This window comes from Cheilinus undulatus, linkage group 19, assembly GCF_018320785.1.
Source record: "Cheilinus undulatus linkage group 19, ASM1832078v1, whole genome shotgun sequence".
Taxonomy (NCBI): domain Eukaryota; kingdom Metazoa; phylum Chordata; class Actinopteri; order Labriformes; family Labridae; genus Cheilinus; species Cheilinus undulatus.
This window is the reverse complement of record NC_054883.1, coordinates 16,745,395-16,760,870: the sequence shown is the minus strand read 5'-3', so window position 1 is coordinate 16,760,870 and position 15,476 is coordinate 16,745,395. Positions and strand designations below refer to the sequence as shown.

Sequence of the window (15,476 nt, the reverse complement as noted above, 5' to 3'; positions counted from 1 at the left end):
TAGCATTGCTAAAGATCCTGTTTTGATGAAATCTTGCTCATGTTGCAAAACAGAGGATGTGAAGTTAAAGGGCAAATTAGCCAGCAGTGATTTCCCTGAGATACCACACCACACAATCCCTAATCAGAGGCCAGATCAAAATCTGAATACAGACGGATTTTTGACTGATAATGAGACAGAAATTCACTCTGTAAACTTTGCTGCATGTAATCTAAGTGATTGCACATGCAAGTTATCAACGATCAGCTTCTAAATATGATGAAACATGTGCTCTCCAAATTTAGCTGCTGTGATTGGTGCCATGATCACCATCCAGATGCATGTGTGTGATAAGCTGTGTGTTCTGCCTACACCCTGCATGGCAAAGGAAGAGTCTTGTCAGAATTGCCATGGTTACCTCATAGCAACAGGGAGTCTGCTGGAGAATGGCATTGATATAAATAAATGGATGTTGCTTATTTTAGGTCAGTAAATATTTCAGGTAAGTTTTATTGTCTTTATACGATTTGACAAGCTGCTGAAGGGAAATGGTGTCCATGCTGGGAGGGGAAAATGTTACTGTTCTGGACCGTAGGTGTAAACATATATGTTTTGACAAGTGTCTGTCAGAGATGGGGGCTTGTGAGGGAGAAAATTCCCCAGTGCAGTGTATACACAATTGTTGTATATTAAGACTAGAACCACTGGTAGCAAAACAAATGAGATCATTTCTTTTAGGTGCCATTTTTGATCTCCTGCTGCCTCTGACACTGCTAAAGGGGAGCAGGAAAAAGGTTTCATGTACTTTAACTCAAGTATCTTTTGTGTTAGTGATGATTGTGTTCTTCAAGCTGATGGCAGTCTTTTTGTGCACGTATATTTCTAGTGTCACACATCTTTGCAGTACTATTTTTTAAGCTAACATAAAACATCATCAGTATACTGTCTGTGTCATTATAGGGGTGGTGTTTTTTAGCCTCCACTACATCAACAGTAAAGGGACTTGAAAGGCTGATGTGTGCAATTTGTTTGAGACATAAAAGGGCTCGGATGTCAGGAATTTCATCCCACCCTCCACTGGGCCAAGCAGAGGAGCTAGAAACACTTTAGACTTCAAGTGCAGCGTGCTGAATGCAAACTAAAACCTTACAGAGATGCAGATTTGATTTGAATAAGATATATAGGGCTAAGATTCAATTCTTAATCGTCTATTGATGAATTTTGACTCACTTTTTTATCTCAGCTGTTCTCACTATGTCCAATAAACATTACATTTGTGTTTAGATAAAAAGATGTCCACTATCCTTTAATGCGATGTTTTTCAACCTTTTTTGAGGCACAGCACATTTTTAGATGAAGAAAAATCCTGAGGCACACCCCAAGCCAAAAATGTTACAAAATGACACACGAGTTCAGCTATAAGTAGCTAGCTTTGAGAGCTCTCTCAGACACATTTGTGGTCTTTCTCTTTAAAGTTGCCTGTTTCTCAGTTTGTCCCCGTGGCAAACAAATCAGTCTGTGTTCTTGTTTGGAAGTCACGGGTGTTTCGTTTGGAGATGGCATTTAAGCTTGCTTGGGACCATGGCACTGTTAGATAGCTTTCCCCAACACACCAAGCAAAACAGAGTCAGTACAGTCTGATCTCTGGGGAAAGTAAATCCAAATGAAAGGTAACTGTTAGGGATGCACGATAGTGGATTTTTACTGATATGCCGATATTTACAGATTCAGTTTAGCTGATACCAATAATTAAACATGCTTTCCAGACAAGAAGAGTCAGTTCTTTTGGACACACTTTAAGGTTTGAGGATGGCCAAGGAAACAAACTTTAGTCCTTAAAAAACACTTTAAAGTTTAAAGAATGAGGATAAATTAAAAAAAGACCTCAGCTGACATAGGTCTGCTAGTTCAGCCTAAAACTCCACTGTTTTATTAGTATGGACAAACTCTACAGTTGATGTATGCCGAAATACACAGGCAAAATATTGGAAGTAAATATCAGCAGAAATTTTGATATCTGCCGATACCAGGCCCATAATATTGTGCATCCCTAATGACTTTTGCTGTACTGCCTCAAACTCACTGCTTTTGGTGTCTTTTGAGCACCACTCACACTTGGCATCTCATCTAGGTTAGAATTTTGACCTTGTTATTAGTTATTTTTCAAAATCATTCCAACCTAGTTTTATCTATTTAAAGTTATTCTGGTTAAAATATGGAATGATTTAAAGCTTGTGTTGGTAGAAAAAATATAGGATGAGAAACTTTTTCAGAAATTGCAAGTTTAATCACAATTGCAATATTTGAAGAAATAATCAAAATTAGATTATTTTCCTGAATCATACAGCTCTAATTCAGACCCGCTTCACTTTTTTCAATTTTGTTATTTTGCAGCCTGATGCTGCAGTCTTAAAAAGAACATTTTATTCTTATTAATCTACAGTCAGTACCCCATCATGACAAAGTGAAACTGAATTTTTGAAATGTCTGCAAATTCATTAAAAATAAAAAACTGAAATATCACATTGACATACGTATTCAGAACATTTGCACCAAAATGTGGAATTTCTCTCATAGATAATTGGCATTGTTATTACCAGGAAGATATGTGATTGGCCCATTTGTACTTAAAGTAAAAACATCTCTGTGTGGACTCAATGTAAAACCCTGTAGACCAGGATTCAAGGGAAGGTGCAGTAATCTACACTGGAGCTACCGAATCTGTTTTTGGCTCGAGTAAATTCTGCCACTCTTTTTCTGTGTTGGCATGTATTTGAGGTTGCATTTCTCCTGCCATCTGTGTATGTTTTTTTTCCTGATTCCCTTTGTTTACCTGTTCAGCACCAGTGGAGCCTGGAGGATAGCTGTTGGCTAATCAGGCCTCTGTGTCCCTAATAAACCCTGAAATAAGCCTAATTAGCGCTTTAGACCTTGTTTGAGTAATGTGTGCTGTGTGTATGTATGTGACTAAATGGATTGTCTGTGTTTTTAACTGATAAATGCATCTACTTAATGTAAATTAGTCTTAAAGCTTTATTTTTTATTTTTCTTGTCCTAATGCACTGAGTATAGTAGTTTAAACTGAATTACTGGTCTTACCATAGAATGACAACCTATGCTTTTCTAAAGGCTTATTCCTTTTTCCCATTCTTCTAGGTTTGGTAATGTTGCACTCATCATGCTGTTCTGATGTAAAAGGAGCTAACATGTTGTCAGGCTGCTGTGACTCAATCACACTGTGGCGTCTGCCTCTGTCATGCTGGTGTTTCTGTTACAGCAGCAGCATCTGGAGCCTGAATGTTTTTTTTACAGGAAAGGGACACACAGACGCTGTAAGCACTGTGCTCAGCTGTCTGACTGCTGATGTTGATATCAGACAGACCTAGTGAAGATAAGTCATATAAAACAGAAAACTCACAGTTAGTGTTGTGAAATTAATCTAATCACAGTTGCAATTGTTATGTCAAGATGTGCAATTACATAATCACATAAAATACTACAATTATTCTATTCTTACACTTACATACTTACACTGCATGATCAGACATATATTATTTACCATATTTTATAAATATTTGTACCCCTTATCTGTATAATGAACAAAAAACACTCACCAGGAGGCCACCATGTTATGACCTCCTTGGCCCGTATATGCTATAGCCCGACTTTCTTATTGGCAACTTTTCTGATGATGTCAGGTGTCTTTTAAGTTGTACTTGAAAGATTTACAAAAATGCCCGTGGAGAAGCCTTTAAGGTAACAATAGTGCCACTTCATATGCACTTTGTAACTTACCTTTATTTTCAAAAAGGAGAGACTTTTATCATTTGGGAAATATAAAGTTATTGAAAGTAGGTCTTTATATACTTCCGGTTTAGTATTTTTATATTGCGGCTTAATTTTTGTAAGTTTTGAGTTGAGAAATACTCACTTCTAACAATCATTATTCCCTGCTTTTTCCTTGATAATAAAGTAAATAGACCCATGAGACCATTTATGTATCAAATCCTAATTGCAATCAAGCGTCAGATTGTGCAGCACTCAGTTTTGGTTCTTATCAAACAATCAGAAGCAGCAGCATGATGTGGTACAGATCATGTGACCTTTGCTGTAGTGTGACTATTGTGCATGTGCACAATGTCATCATGATTACAAATATTGTTTAGACCTGATGGAGATTTTTGTAATATTCATTTAGCTTTTCTTGCATTAGATTTCCATGTAAAATGGCTTTTTTTCTTTCCTTAGGCCATTGTGTGCGTTGGTGTTGGCCTGTGCATGGCTGTATGCCACATTTTATGCCTTAACCACTCCAAGGGACAGCTGAGGTCACCAGTCACTGTTTTTATTTCGGATCCAATTCGTGGTGCAGCAGAGCGCGGTGCAGACATTCTATGTAGAAATTGTGGGTTACAATGGCAACATTAATCTTCCCCAACTGAGGTTGGAAAGGGTCCAAGGGGGAGAGGGACAAGAGAAACAACAAAACAACAAATGAAAGACAAATTTATGGTAGTTGTGACCATAAAATTGTCTCCAATTTTGTAGGAAATTGCTATACCTTTATTACCTCCACCAAGGAGGTTATGTGATCAGCAGGGTTTGTTTGTTAGTCAGTTTGTTTTTTTGTTTGTTAGTTTGTTAGCAACATAACTCAAAAAGTTATGGACAGATTTTCATGAAATTTTCATGAAATGTCAGAAATGGCAAAAGGAAGAGCTGATTAGACGTGACTATCTGTTACAAAAAAAAAAAAGAAAAAAACACCTTCCTACTGTATAGACAGTTTAGTTTTATGAGACGGTCTTTCTTCCAAAGCAGTAATTTGAATTTTGAATCTCTGTGCATTTCAAGAGTAGAATGAGTTATTAAATATGGAAATGTTTTACAAGAAAAACAAGAGGGTTTTATAAGCAAAGATTTTCAAACGTTCATTTTTAATGCACATATACTAAGTAATGGAAAAATCACCACAGGGGGAGAAGATGAAAAATCTTTTTTTTTTATTTCTTTGTCTGTAAAGGGAACTTTGTTCACCAGAGTAAAGAACAATTCCAGCCTATAAGAAGCTTCAGAGCTGCATAATGAATTCTCTGTCTGTTTTTATACTGTAGATGAATCAATCCTTTCTCCTTTATTTCCGGCCCTTTCTCTTGTTGTCAGATTAATGTGCTACGATTTCCTTGTCTTTTAAGCTTTTTCTGTAGTCTTCCTTAAAGACGGCTGTGCTGAGTCGACAGCCTGTGAAATCCCGGATCCTTGTACAGATTTAGTGTTCCACTGGAACATCTGAATCTGCTTTGTTACACACGCTTGGTGTTGTATCTGCCTCTGCAGCCAACGGCACAAGTTTTTTTATATAATGCTGCAAAGACAACTATTTTTCCTAATGCTAATCACATTACTTTGTTGAAAGAAAATACAGTAGAGGTCTTGAAGACATTACATAGTTCATTAGAATATAAATGTGTTTGACTTCACTTCCAGGCTGAAACTAAAGCTGAATGTACTCACTGTGATGTGCACAGACCGTTGAGTAAAACCTGGATATGACCCTGACGGCTGGATCGTAGCTAATCTTGTGTTTTAGTGTCCCATCCAAATGATGGAGTGAAATGTTCATTCAATCAAACTTTATTTATAAAGCTCCTTTCAGAAAAATGACATTTCAAAGAGCTTTATAAAGAGAAGGACATTGACTGGCTTAAAAACAAGATGTTTAAAAAAATTAAGAAACTAATACACTCCAATATGAATAAAGGGAAATAGTGAATAAAAGATCACTTCCAAAAATAATCAAAGACAATGAATAAAAGCCTAAGCTATGAAATTATGAATGATTACACACATGAAACTTTAAAATGATGAGAAAAAACAGTAAAAACTATGAATAGAAATATCAAAAATGGGTATTGGTTTATAAAATAGCATGAAAATTTAACCGTCATGATGATAAATAAATGTGAAAAATGTACTATTTAAGCATTGAAATGTGCCTTTAAAGTAGAATAGAATAACCTTAGTGATAATAAAAAGTAAATAAATAATAATCTTAAAATTATAAAGCGCTGCATAAAAGGCCGACTGAATAAGTGAGGTTTTAAATTGATTTAAAAAGTCAATATTCTCAGATCCTATGGAAAGCTGCTCCATGGTCTCTGAGCATTGCGGCTGGAAGTAGAATCACCAAAAGTGTTGTTGAACAGTTGAAAGAGAAAACCCTGTGGGATATGAGGGGCTGCCCTGGTAAAGAAACTAAAACCATCTCAGAAAGGTCATCTGGTGCAAGACCATGTGCTTCACAAAGTTGAAGAATGATTTTAAAATCAATACATAAAAACTAACAGGCAACCACAGTGAAGGTTGTAAAAGTAGAGTAAAGCAACCAAAACTAACAAGCTGAGGGTCTTCCTCCTGGAGCAATGAAGGAAACTAGTTTTATGTTTTGGTAATGAAAGAATTACATATAAAAGAGCATCACTGAACATTAGAATGTCATGAAAAAGTTCATTTTAGTTCAAGGAGTGGAACTTCCATATATTCTAGATGCATCTCATACAAAGTGAAATATTCCAAGACATTTCTTTATTTCAATCTTGATGATAACAGCTTACAGCTCACAAATATGAGAAATCCACTATCTCAACATATGAGAATATCACAAAACATCAGTCCAAAACAGGATTTATAACACAGAAATTTTGAACTGTAGGAAAATTATGCTCATTTATGTCTCAGTGCATGGAGCTAATCAGTCCGTGGCACTGTTGAGTTGTTATGAGGCCCAGGTTGCTTTGATAGCAGCCTTCAGCTCGTCCATATTGCTGAGTCTGGTGTCCCTCATCTCCCTCTTGACACTGCCCCAGAGATTCTCTACAGTGGTGGTTCTCAACTGGTGGGTTGGGACCCAAAGGTGGGTCATGGAGCTGTTTTCAGTGGGTCGTGAATGTTTATCTTTAGCACCATGGACAGGAAACCAGTTTCTGGTGGTTTTGGCTTCACTGCAAAGAGCTGCAGGAAAAGGGAATCAGTATCTCCATAAAGCCTCTCAGCTAGGGCTGTCAACATTAATCAAGTTAATGGCAATTAATCAAAGTCCAAAATAAGTGCACTAATATTTTTTAATTGCAAAATTTATTGTCCCTTTCAACACACTATGGTTAGCCATGCAATGTCTCCCTGCTGCTGCAGTGATGTAAAATAAGTCCAACATTGCTCCTTAATTATTTCACTGTAAAAAACGAAACTCACAGACAGCTCAGTGGACAAGAAGGAAGTCATCTCCAACAGGAACTCAACTGCCCTTAGTTTAAGAGTCCAGAATGACACAAAAACTGTTTAAAATGCAATACAGTCGAAAGCAGGTTATGAAGAGTGTGATTAATTATGATTAACTGCAGAAATTCTGCAATTAATTGCTTTAAAAATGTTGAATCTTTTGACAGCCTTACTCTCAGCAGATGAAGCATTAAGTGCTCTAAGATCTACTGACAGCATTGACTCTGGATCAAGGTTGTTATAGTTTTGGGGTTTTTATTAGTTTTTATTTTTATTTCATGTGTACCTTGTGTTTTACATTTAAGTTTAGTTTTAATTAGTTTTTCTCGCTTGGCTACTAGATTAGCTTAGTTTTTATTTTGCAAAAATGCTTTGTTTTAGTTTAGTTTTTTATAATTTTAGTGTTAGTTTTAGTCTTTACAGCAATATTAGATACCTGTCAGAGGTGAGACCCTAAAGGGCTCATCACTTTTCATTTCATTTATTCAGTTTTAACGTTTGAATACAGTGCCATGAAAAAGTATTTGCCCCCTTTCTGATACCTGACTTCTTCTCATATTTATCTCACTTTAATGTTGCAGATCATTAAACCAATATTAATATCTCACAAAAACAACCCAAGTAAATACAAAATGCAGTTTCTAAATGATGACTTTATTTGTTAAGGGGAAAAAATCCAAACCTTTCTGGCCCTATGTGAAAAGGTATTTGCCCCCTGAACCTAATAACTGGTTGTGCCACCCTTGGCAGCAATAATTGAAATGAAGTGTTTGACCATGTTTGACTGCTGACATGATGTTCTTTTTATCAAATACTGTTATTTTTACACCAGATGTAACGGGCTGCACACCTTCCAAAAGGTTCAACTTTTGTCTCATCAGTCCACAGAATATTTCTCCAAAAGTCTTGGGGATCCTCAAGATATTTCTTGGCAAATGTGAGACGAGCCTTTGTGTTCTTTTTTGTCAGCAGTGGTTTTGGCCTTGGAACTCTCCCATGATGCCATTTTTGCCCAGTGTCATTGTGTGTACTGACATGGAGAGAGAAAAAAGGTTCAGGAAACATTTGCTAATTGCTCTTTTCCATAATATTCTAATATTTTTAGAATAGTGGATTTTTGAGATGAAAACAGAAACAGAAGTTTGGCCTCTTTATTTTAAGATTTAACTTGACCACTGATTTTTCAGTCTCTTAAAATTATTTCCAGCCCTCTCTAACACAATGCTGCTGAGGTGTTGTGGGTGCTGTTGAGAAAAGTGGCTGTTAAATGGAGGGTGGACCGGCTGACGCTCTGACTTATTGCAACCTCTAACTGCTGTTACCTGGGAAAAAGTGCCTGTGTTGTATTGATGTGTGCTGACAGAGTGGAAGCTAAGTTCACAGATTGGCTTTTGAGGGTGTCTGCGCCTGTTAGTGTGTGCTTGTCATTTTATTTTTTCGGGTTGCACGTCTTCCTGCCTGTCGTGCTATCTAGATAACGGCTTTTGAGCCATAAAAGTGTGATTTGCTTTGTGCTCGAGGACACACACAAACACAATGGGACTCTCTCAGTGCCTCTGTCAGTGCAATAATGTGCCTTCGCTGATGAGATGGCGAGAGAGAAAGCGGACGCAGAGAGAGACGGATCAAAAGAGAAAGGGGGGGTAGACGTTTGGGAGAGCTCTGAGACAGTGTTGTTTTCTGTAATAAAGAAAATGATAATGATGTAAACACAACCATCATGTTTCTCACTTATTTCAGACTTAGAAGATTTGATTTAATCTTAAAACTAGTTACAGGATTCCTTAACAATGTAGTCCATCATAGACAGAGTCAGGAGGTGGTTTATAAGCCCTGAATGTTGTCCCAAAGCTCTGAATCTTTCCTGTGAAATCATGTTGCTTCTTAGTTTTAAGATAGACACAAAAAAAGGATAGATGACAAACAAATGGACTCTGCTGTTCTCAGAGTATTGTTCTTGAAGTCAAACTGACAAGAAGCACTGCTCATCACCTGCCCAATACCATCCCAGCAGTGAAGCATGGTGGTGGCAGCATCATGCTGTGGGGGTGTTTTTCAGCAGCAGGGACTGGGAGACTGTGTGAAGATGGGACAAAGTTCACTGCAGCCCTCCACAGATCAGCTTTGGGTTTCACCAGCTCAGATGTAGCCTAGTTTGAACACAAGTCCTTACATAGGACAGAGTTTACTCTCTGCTAACGTTTAAGCACCAGCTGAGATAGTTTCAACGTAGGCGTTAAGTTTTAACTTAATATTACACCTACCTCCATAAAATACGACTGACGTCATGAGAGACGGGATAGCTTGGAGGATGACGAGGAGCAAAAAATATTACTGGCATTTTGTTGTCAGCACTGCGTTAGCCATGATCAATTAAACTGTTGTTTACCATAAGAGGAGATCTTTTTTTATGCATCACCATTATTTGTTTGTGTTATTAAGGTCACATATTATACAAAAATCACTTTTTCAGGCTTTTCTAACAAAAATATGTGCCCCTGGCCTGTCCACAATCCCCCCAAGGATCAGAAAAATCCTATGCCCTCTTCAATTTGTCACTTCAATTAACCAATCTATAAGAAGCATTTTTTTTAACGCTGAGTTTGTAACTGCCTCTCATGTCAAATTGTCTCTAACAGACTTACGGCTAAAAAAAAAAGAAAATAAAACTAAAATCCTGTGAATCCTCAAACAGAGCCAAGTGTGGATGAAAAATATTCCTAAGAGGTTAAGTAAGGTTTAAAGGTCACATATTTTACCCGTTTTGAGCCTTATCATAGCTTTTCACGCCATTGTCCCAGTGGATTCGTATTTTTGTATATGGAGTTCGGAATCGACCGCCCTTCTCTTTTAGTGCTTTCTTAGCATTCAGTTACATTTTGCATTTTTGAACAACCTCAGTTGGATAGTTTTGGTCAAATTGAATCTCCTTGTCACCTACCAGGATGCCCTTCTTCTGCCAGACTTTCCCTAAAACCATCTCCTTAGTTTCAAATTAAGGAAATTTACCACTATCCATCTCAGAGTTTCACCTGGACTTGGCTGCCACATGAGAGCAATGTGTGCGTGTTGGATTTGTAGGTTACCCCAGCTCTGCTTTAAGGAGTTGGTCCAAATAGTCCTCCTTCTGCATCTTTAGGCAAGCCAAAAATTCAGACACTATTCCTTTGAGACCTCGCTTCAAGGTCGGTTATTTTGTCTTGCATCTGGCGTGTCTGCTTCGTTACCTTGGTTAGCAGGTCACTTGTTTCCACGTTGTATTCTTCCAATTCTGATATACAAGCCTGGGCTTCCTCAATACTCGCCTTTGCTCCTGTAATTCTTTATTACTCTCCATGAGTTTGTGTTCAGTGTCTTGCTTTAGAGTAGCAATTTCTTGTCTCATCTCCGTTTTGAGTTTGTCTTTGAATGTTTTCAGCTCGCTACAGAGTTCTTTTTTGAGGTCTTCAGGGTCCGACATTAACGGTTGCCTGAATGCCCGGGGCAACTTCAAAAAGCCGACGAGCAAGCAAAACTTGTAAGGACATGCCCGATCGGGCGAGCATGACTCTGAGCTTTTCTGTTCATTAATTTTAATTTTTTCTTCTCTCGTTTCTGTTACTATGGAGTAGGGATGGGGATCGAAACCCAGGTCCATAAGGACCTGGTTCTGTGTTTTTGAAATAACCGAAAATCAATAACGTTTCACCTCATCAATACTGCTAAGTCTCACAGGTTCTGTGATGTTATGTCATTTTAAGATATAACTGTTGTAAAAACATACAACAATTCTTTCCCAGGGAACATAAACTAAAAGCACATAAATATTGTGCATCTACAGAATGTACCTTCAACTGTCAGCTTAAGAAAAAAAGACGCTGATAAGACAAGATGCATGCAATAATATCTGCCTGCGTTGGGATTAACAGGCTCTCTTATCCCTCTTTTTAGCTGCTTCAGGACAGTTTTCTTCTTCAGCTGCTCAGATAAATGCTGAAAAGTGCTCCAAAACTTTGTAGCAATTCCTGTTTGTTAAAAATATTAGTCCAGTGTAGAAATCTGTGGTGGAATCAGCAGAATTGAAGTTAATTAATGAACTTAACAAGCTGAAAGATGGAAAATATGATGCGTTCAGGTAACCTCAGTAAATTAGACGACTGTATACTATATGTTATGATGTGTTCAAATGCCACATAAAAAAGGGAAAATTTAGTTTTTGACAAGAAACCTTAATAAATACAGCTGTGAATATGAAGTATGTGTTTATATTTGAAGGTTATACAATAGATGATATAGACTGAATCATAGCTTTATAACTCAAGCTCTAGCTTAGATGTAAGTTAGGCTCAGTGTCTTCAGTTTCATGATGAATAAACCAAATTAAAACAGAAGAAAAGCACCATTTTATACTTGGTGCATATGTAGCAGACCCCGCCACCTTTCTAGTGTCAGTGTTTTGCTGACCTCATTTTCCTCTGAGAATAGTTGGTTTTATCAGTGACGAAAAAATATTTCTGAGTTTGTATTATTACCTTATTAGTACTGTAAATATCAAATTCCTGAGTTTAAATTTCTTCAGAAAACAACCTGGTGCAGCTTTCACATTGCTCTGATCTGTACAAAGTTAAATATAGTTTTAAGTGGGCTAACACATAGTTAATGAATACAGTTTTCTTAAGAAAGAAGTGTTGTGTATTGCTTTCCACAGTTGACAGGCAATGGATTTTAGTTCTTAGTATGTTGTGAGCAAAAAGTATGCACTTGACAGCCAGAAAAAGTACCTACTAGAAATGGCAAGAAGGAATTTAGATGGTGCAAGTAGGCAAGAACCTTAGTGTCGGATCCTGGTCTTTAATATCGCTGCTAATGTTAGGTAGTCCTGCTCTCAGAGTCTTGGTCTGGTACATTTCCTCAGCTGTGTGGCTCTCGTGTTCAGAAGTTTCATCCATTGTAGGCTGTGCTTCAATTTTCTTCGAGTTTTTGTGTTTCTCCGGCTTCGGCGTCCACCCATAACCAAGTCTGCCTTATTTTAATGTCAAGTTGCTCTCTTTGAGTGGCTTAAATCTACCAGCTTGGGTGAGCTAAAAACTAAGCACCGACCTGTCCTCCATCTTTCCAGGAAGTCCCGATCTGAGAACCTTTAGTTCACATTTTAACCATTTCTTGTCCTTCTGCCTGTTGCTGCCGCTTTGCTTAAGCTCTATCTTGAACTCTGGTGGTTTGGTTTTTCCCTTTCTGCTACCTTAGCCGTTCCTAAAGCTGAAAAAATCTATTTGATATAAGGAGAGAGCTTAAGTTGCTGCGAGGGAAGGCTGGCATGTTCCAGCGATTTGCTATCTGTGGCTGACAGTGGTAACCATGCCAGCAAGGACTAGTGCTTCACCACTCGATTTGCTGTTCCTTGTTGTTATCATGCTTCAAATGAATGCAGTACAGAGAGCATAGGGTGCTATTTTCTCATCTGTAGTTCACTGCACTCTGGGCCAAGCCACTGACTCTTATTTTCTGCCCACTGAATTACAAGACAAAACAAATGTTAACAGCAATAATTAAAATACAGACTGAATACTTAAATAAGTGCCTCTGTTCAGTTGTAGCAACAGAAACTACAGCACCTTTCTTTAAAATTTGAGTTATCTGCAGCAGTAGCAATCTGCTTCTCTGCTGCAGCACTAGTACCAGGAAAACCCATCATTATTCTGAGGCATAGTGCTCATGTGTAGTCTATTTAAAGGTTGAGATTTGTAAAGGCTTTTGTCTGCACCTTTACCAAATCTAACAAAAGAAAATTATAGGTTTGAGGCCAGAAAGAGCAGAAAAGATCTGACTACTTTCTCTGACTGACTGGAGGTGTTGTTTGTCTGCCATTGTACACTAGAAAACATGACAGGTAATAAGGGATGTTGTGTGCAGTGAGCTACTGATGAGGTAAATAACATAAAAGGTCATTGGTATCCTTTGAGTCTTAAATGTACAGGGGTCTCACTCATTCTTGAAAACCTGGAAAACAACTTACAGTTATCCAGTTGTGTGAAACACATGGAAAATGAGAGAAAAATCAAAAGGAAATATTGAAATATCCCATTGACACAAGTACTCAGACACTTTACTCAGTACTTTTTGAAACACCTTTGGCAGCACTTACAGCTTCAGTTCTCCTTGACTATGACACAACAAGCTTTGCACTCCTGGATTGTGGGGCATTCTTATTTGCAAATCCTCTCAAGCTCAGTCAGGGTGGATGGGTAGCGTCGGTGGTCAGCCATTTTTAGATCTCTCCAGAGATGTTCAAAAGGGTTGAAGTCGGGGCTCTGGCAGTAGGACATTGACAGAGTGGTCCCTAAGCCACTCCTGTGTTGTCTTGACTGTGTGCTTGGGGTCGTTGTCATGGTGGAAGGTAAACCTTCAGGATATCTCTGTACTTTGCTCCATTCAGCTTTCCCTCTACCTTGACCAGTCTTCCAGTCCCTGCTGCTGAAAATCACCCCCACAGCACGATGCTGCCACAACCATGCTTAACTGTTTGGACAGTATTGGGCAGGTGATGAGTGGTGCCTGGTTTCCTCTAGACATAATGTTTAGAAGTGAGGCCATACAGTTCAATCTTGGTTTCATCAGACCAGAGAATCTTGATTCTCACAGTGTTAGAGTCCTTTAGGTGCTTTTTTGCAAACTCCAAGCGGGCTTTCATGTGCTTTGCACTATGGAGAACTTCCTACTTGCCACTCTGGTATAAAGCCCAGATAGGTCGGCTTTATGCCACCTGCACCTTTCTGTTTCTGAGCTCTGCAGGCAGTTCCTTTGACTTCATGGTTTGTTTTTTGTTCTGATATCACTGTCAGCTATAAGGCCTTCTATAGAGAGGTGTGTGCCTCTCAAAATCATGTTCAGTCAATTTAATATACCACTCCTGCCAAGGTATAGAACCATCTCAGCAAAGATCAAGAGAAATAGGATCAGCCAATAGACAAAATTCAATTGCAGTAGCAGGGTTTCAACCCATAGAGGGCAGTCATTGTGCATTTTTCTGACACAAAATAAAGAACTTAAATACTCTCCAACAATTGTTTAGCCAACTAATGGTGTGCATGCCTTCTTAAAACTATATTTAGCAGCCAAACTGTGAATCAAATAACAGCTAAATAGGGGAAAACAGGACTAGTTTTTCCATGCTAGCATTGGCTCCTCACTGGGAATCCTGATGTGGATCCAAGGAGTTTAGCTGTTGACATACTTTGACAGATCAGAGTCGGGGAAAAAAAAAAAAAGCTGTTGTGCAATGAGTTTTTAAGCTGGAGTAAATCATTGATATCGTGTCATTCTTGAAAAAAGTCTTTGAATTATGTGTGATGGGGGACTTCCTCTCCAGTGCTGCTTTGAACACAGTGTTTTCATTTCCCTTCAGAAGTGCTCAAGTCTTATGAAGCGTCAAACAAAATGAGTTGTGGATGTGTAAAGGGCAGGTTTCAAGGCTGATTTTCCCACAGTCATTGATGCCGTCTTGTTTTTATAAGAGAAGGGTTTTCACACACTCTCAGACAAGCACTGTATCTCAGAACACAGTGGATTCACTGTAAAGGAAAACAATATGATGATAATAATACACCTAATATTTTTTCTTTCAGTGCCTCGCTGTGTGGGAGTCGTTTCTCCTTTCTCAAAGACCGGAGCCGAGGGAGCAGAGAGATTTTGAAGATGCCTCTTAAAGGGTGGAGATGATCACAACATGAAGATTGCCTCCTCTTTCATAACACAACTGCACCCTCTGTTGTCTTTCCAAAACAGCCAAATACAGACTTTAAACAAATGCAAGCATTAATCACACCTAAAAGCACACTTTGTCTCACACTCTTCTTTTTTTGTCTGGCCAAAGAAGCTGATAACATTCCAGTCATGATTGTTCATCAATAAAAGTAAACTCTATGATCAATTAATTGGAGTTTACCTGCCTCTGTGTGCACTGCCAAAAAATATAAAGGACCCCTGCCTTCTCTTGCTATGCTGTGTACTCACTGCAAAGATTTGGGGCTTAACAATATATATATATATATATATATATATATATATATATATATATATATATATATTGCACCAACTTTTAACGCACTCCTGTAAGTTCAGCACATATATGTGCTGAACTTACAGGAGTGCGTTAAAAGTTGGTGCAAATTTACGAGACTGGGGTCAAATGTTACTACCACTACTAAGTTTGCATTTTAAAATTTTGCATACCTACAGTT

The 15,476-nt window shown here is 38.1% G+C and overlaps 1 protein-coding gene across 1 annotated transcript in view; it reads left to right on the top strand.

Annotated features, from left to right (window-relative positions):
* snx7 (sorting nexin 7) overlaps positions 1–15,170 on the top strand; it is a 63,818-nt gene extending 48,648 nt beyond the window's left edge. Inside the window, exon 9 of the mRNA XM_041814272.1 lies at positions 14,862–15,170. Within this exon, the coding sequence (XP_041670206.1) occupies positions 14,862–14,942 (81 nt within the window). The 3' untranslated portion in view covers positions 14,943–15,170. The remainder of the gene's footprint in view (positions 1–14,861) is intronic.
* The last annotated feature ends 306 nt before the right edge of the window (positions 15,171–15,476 follow it).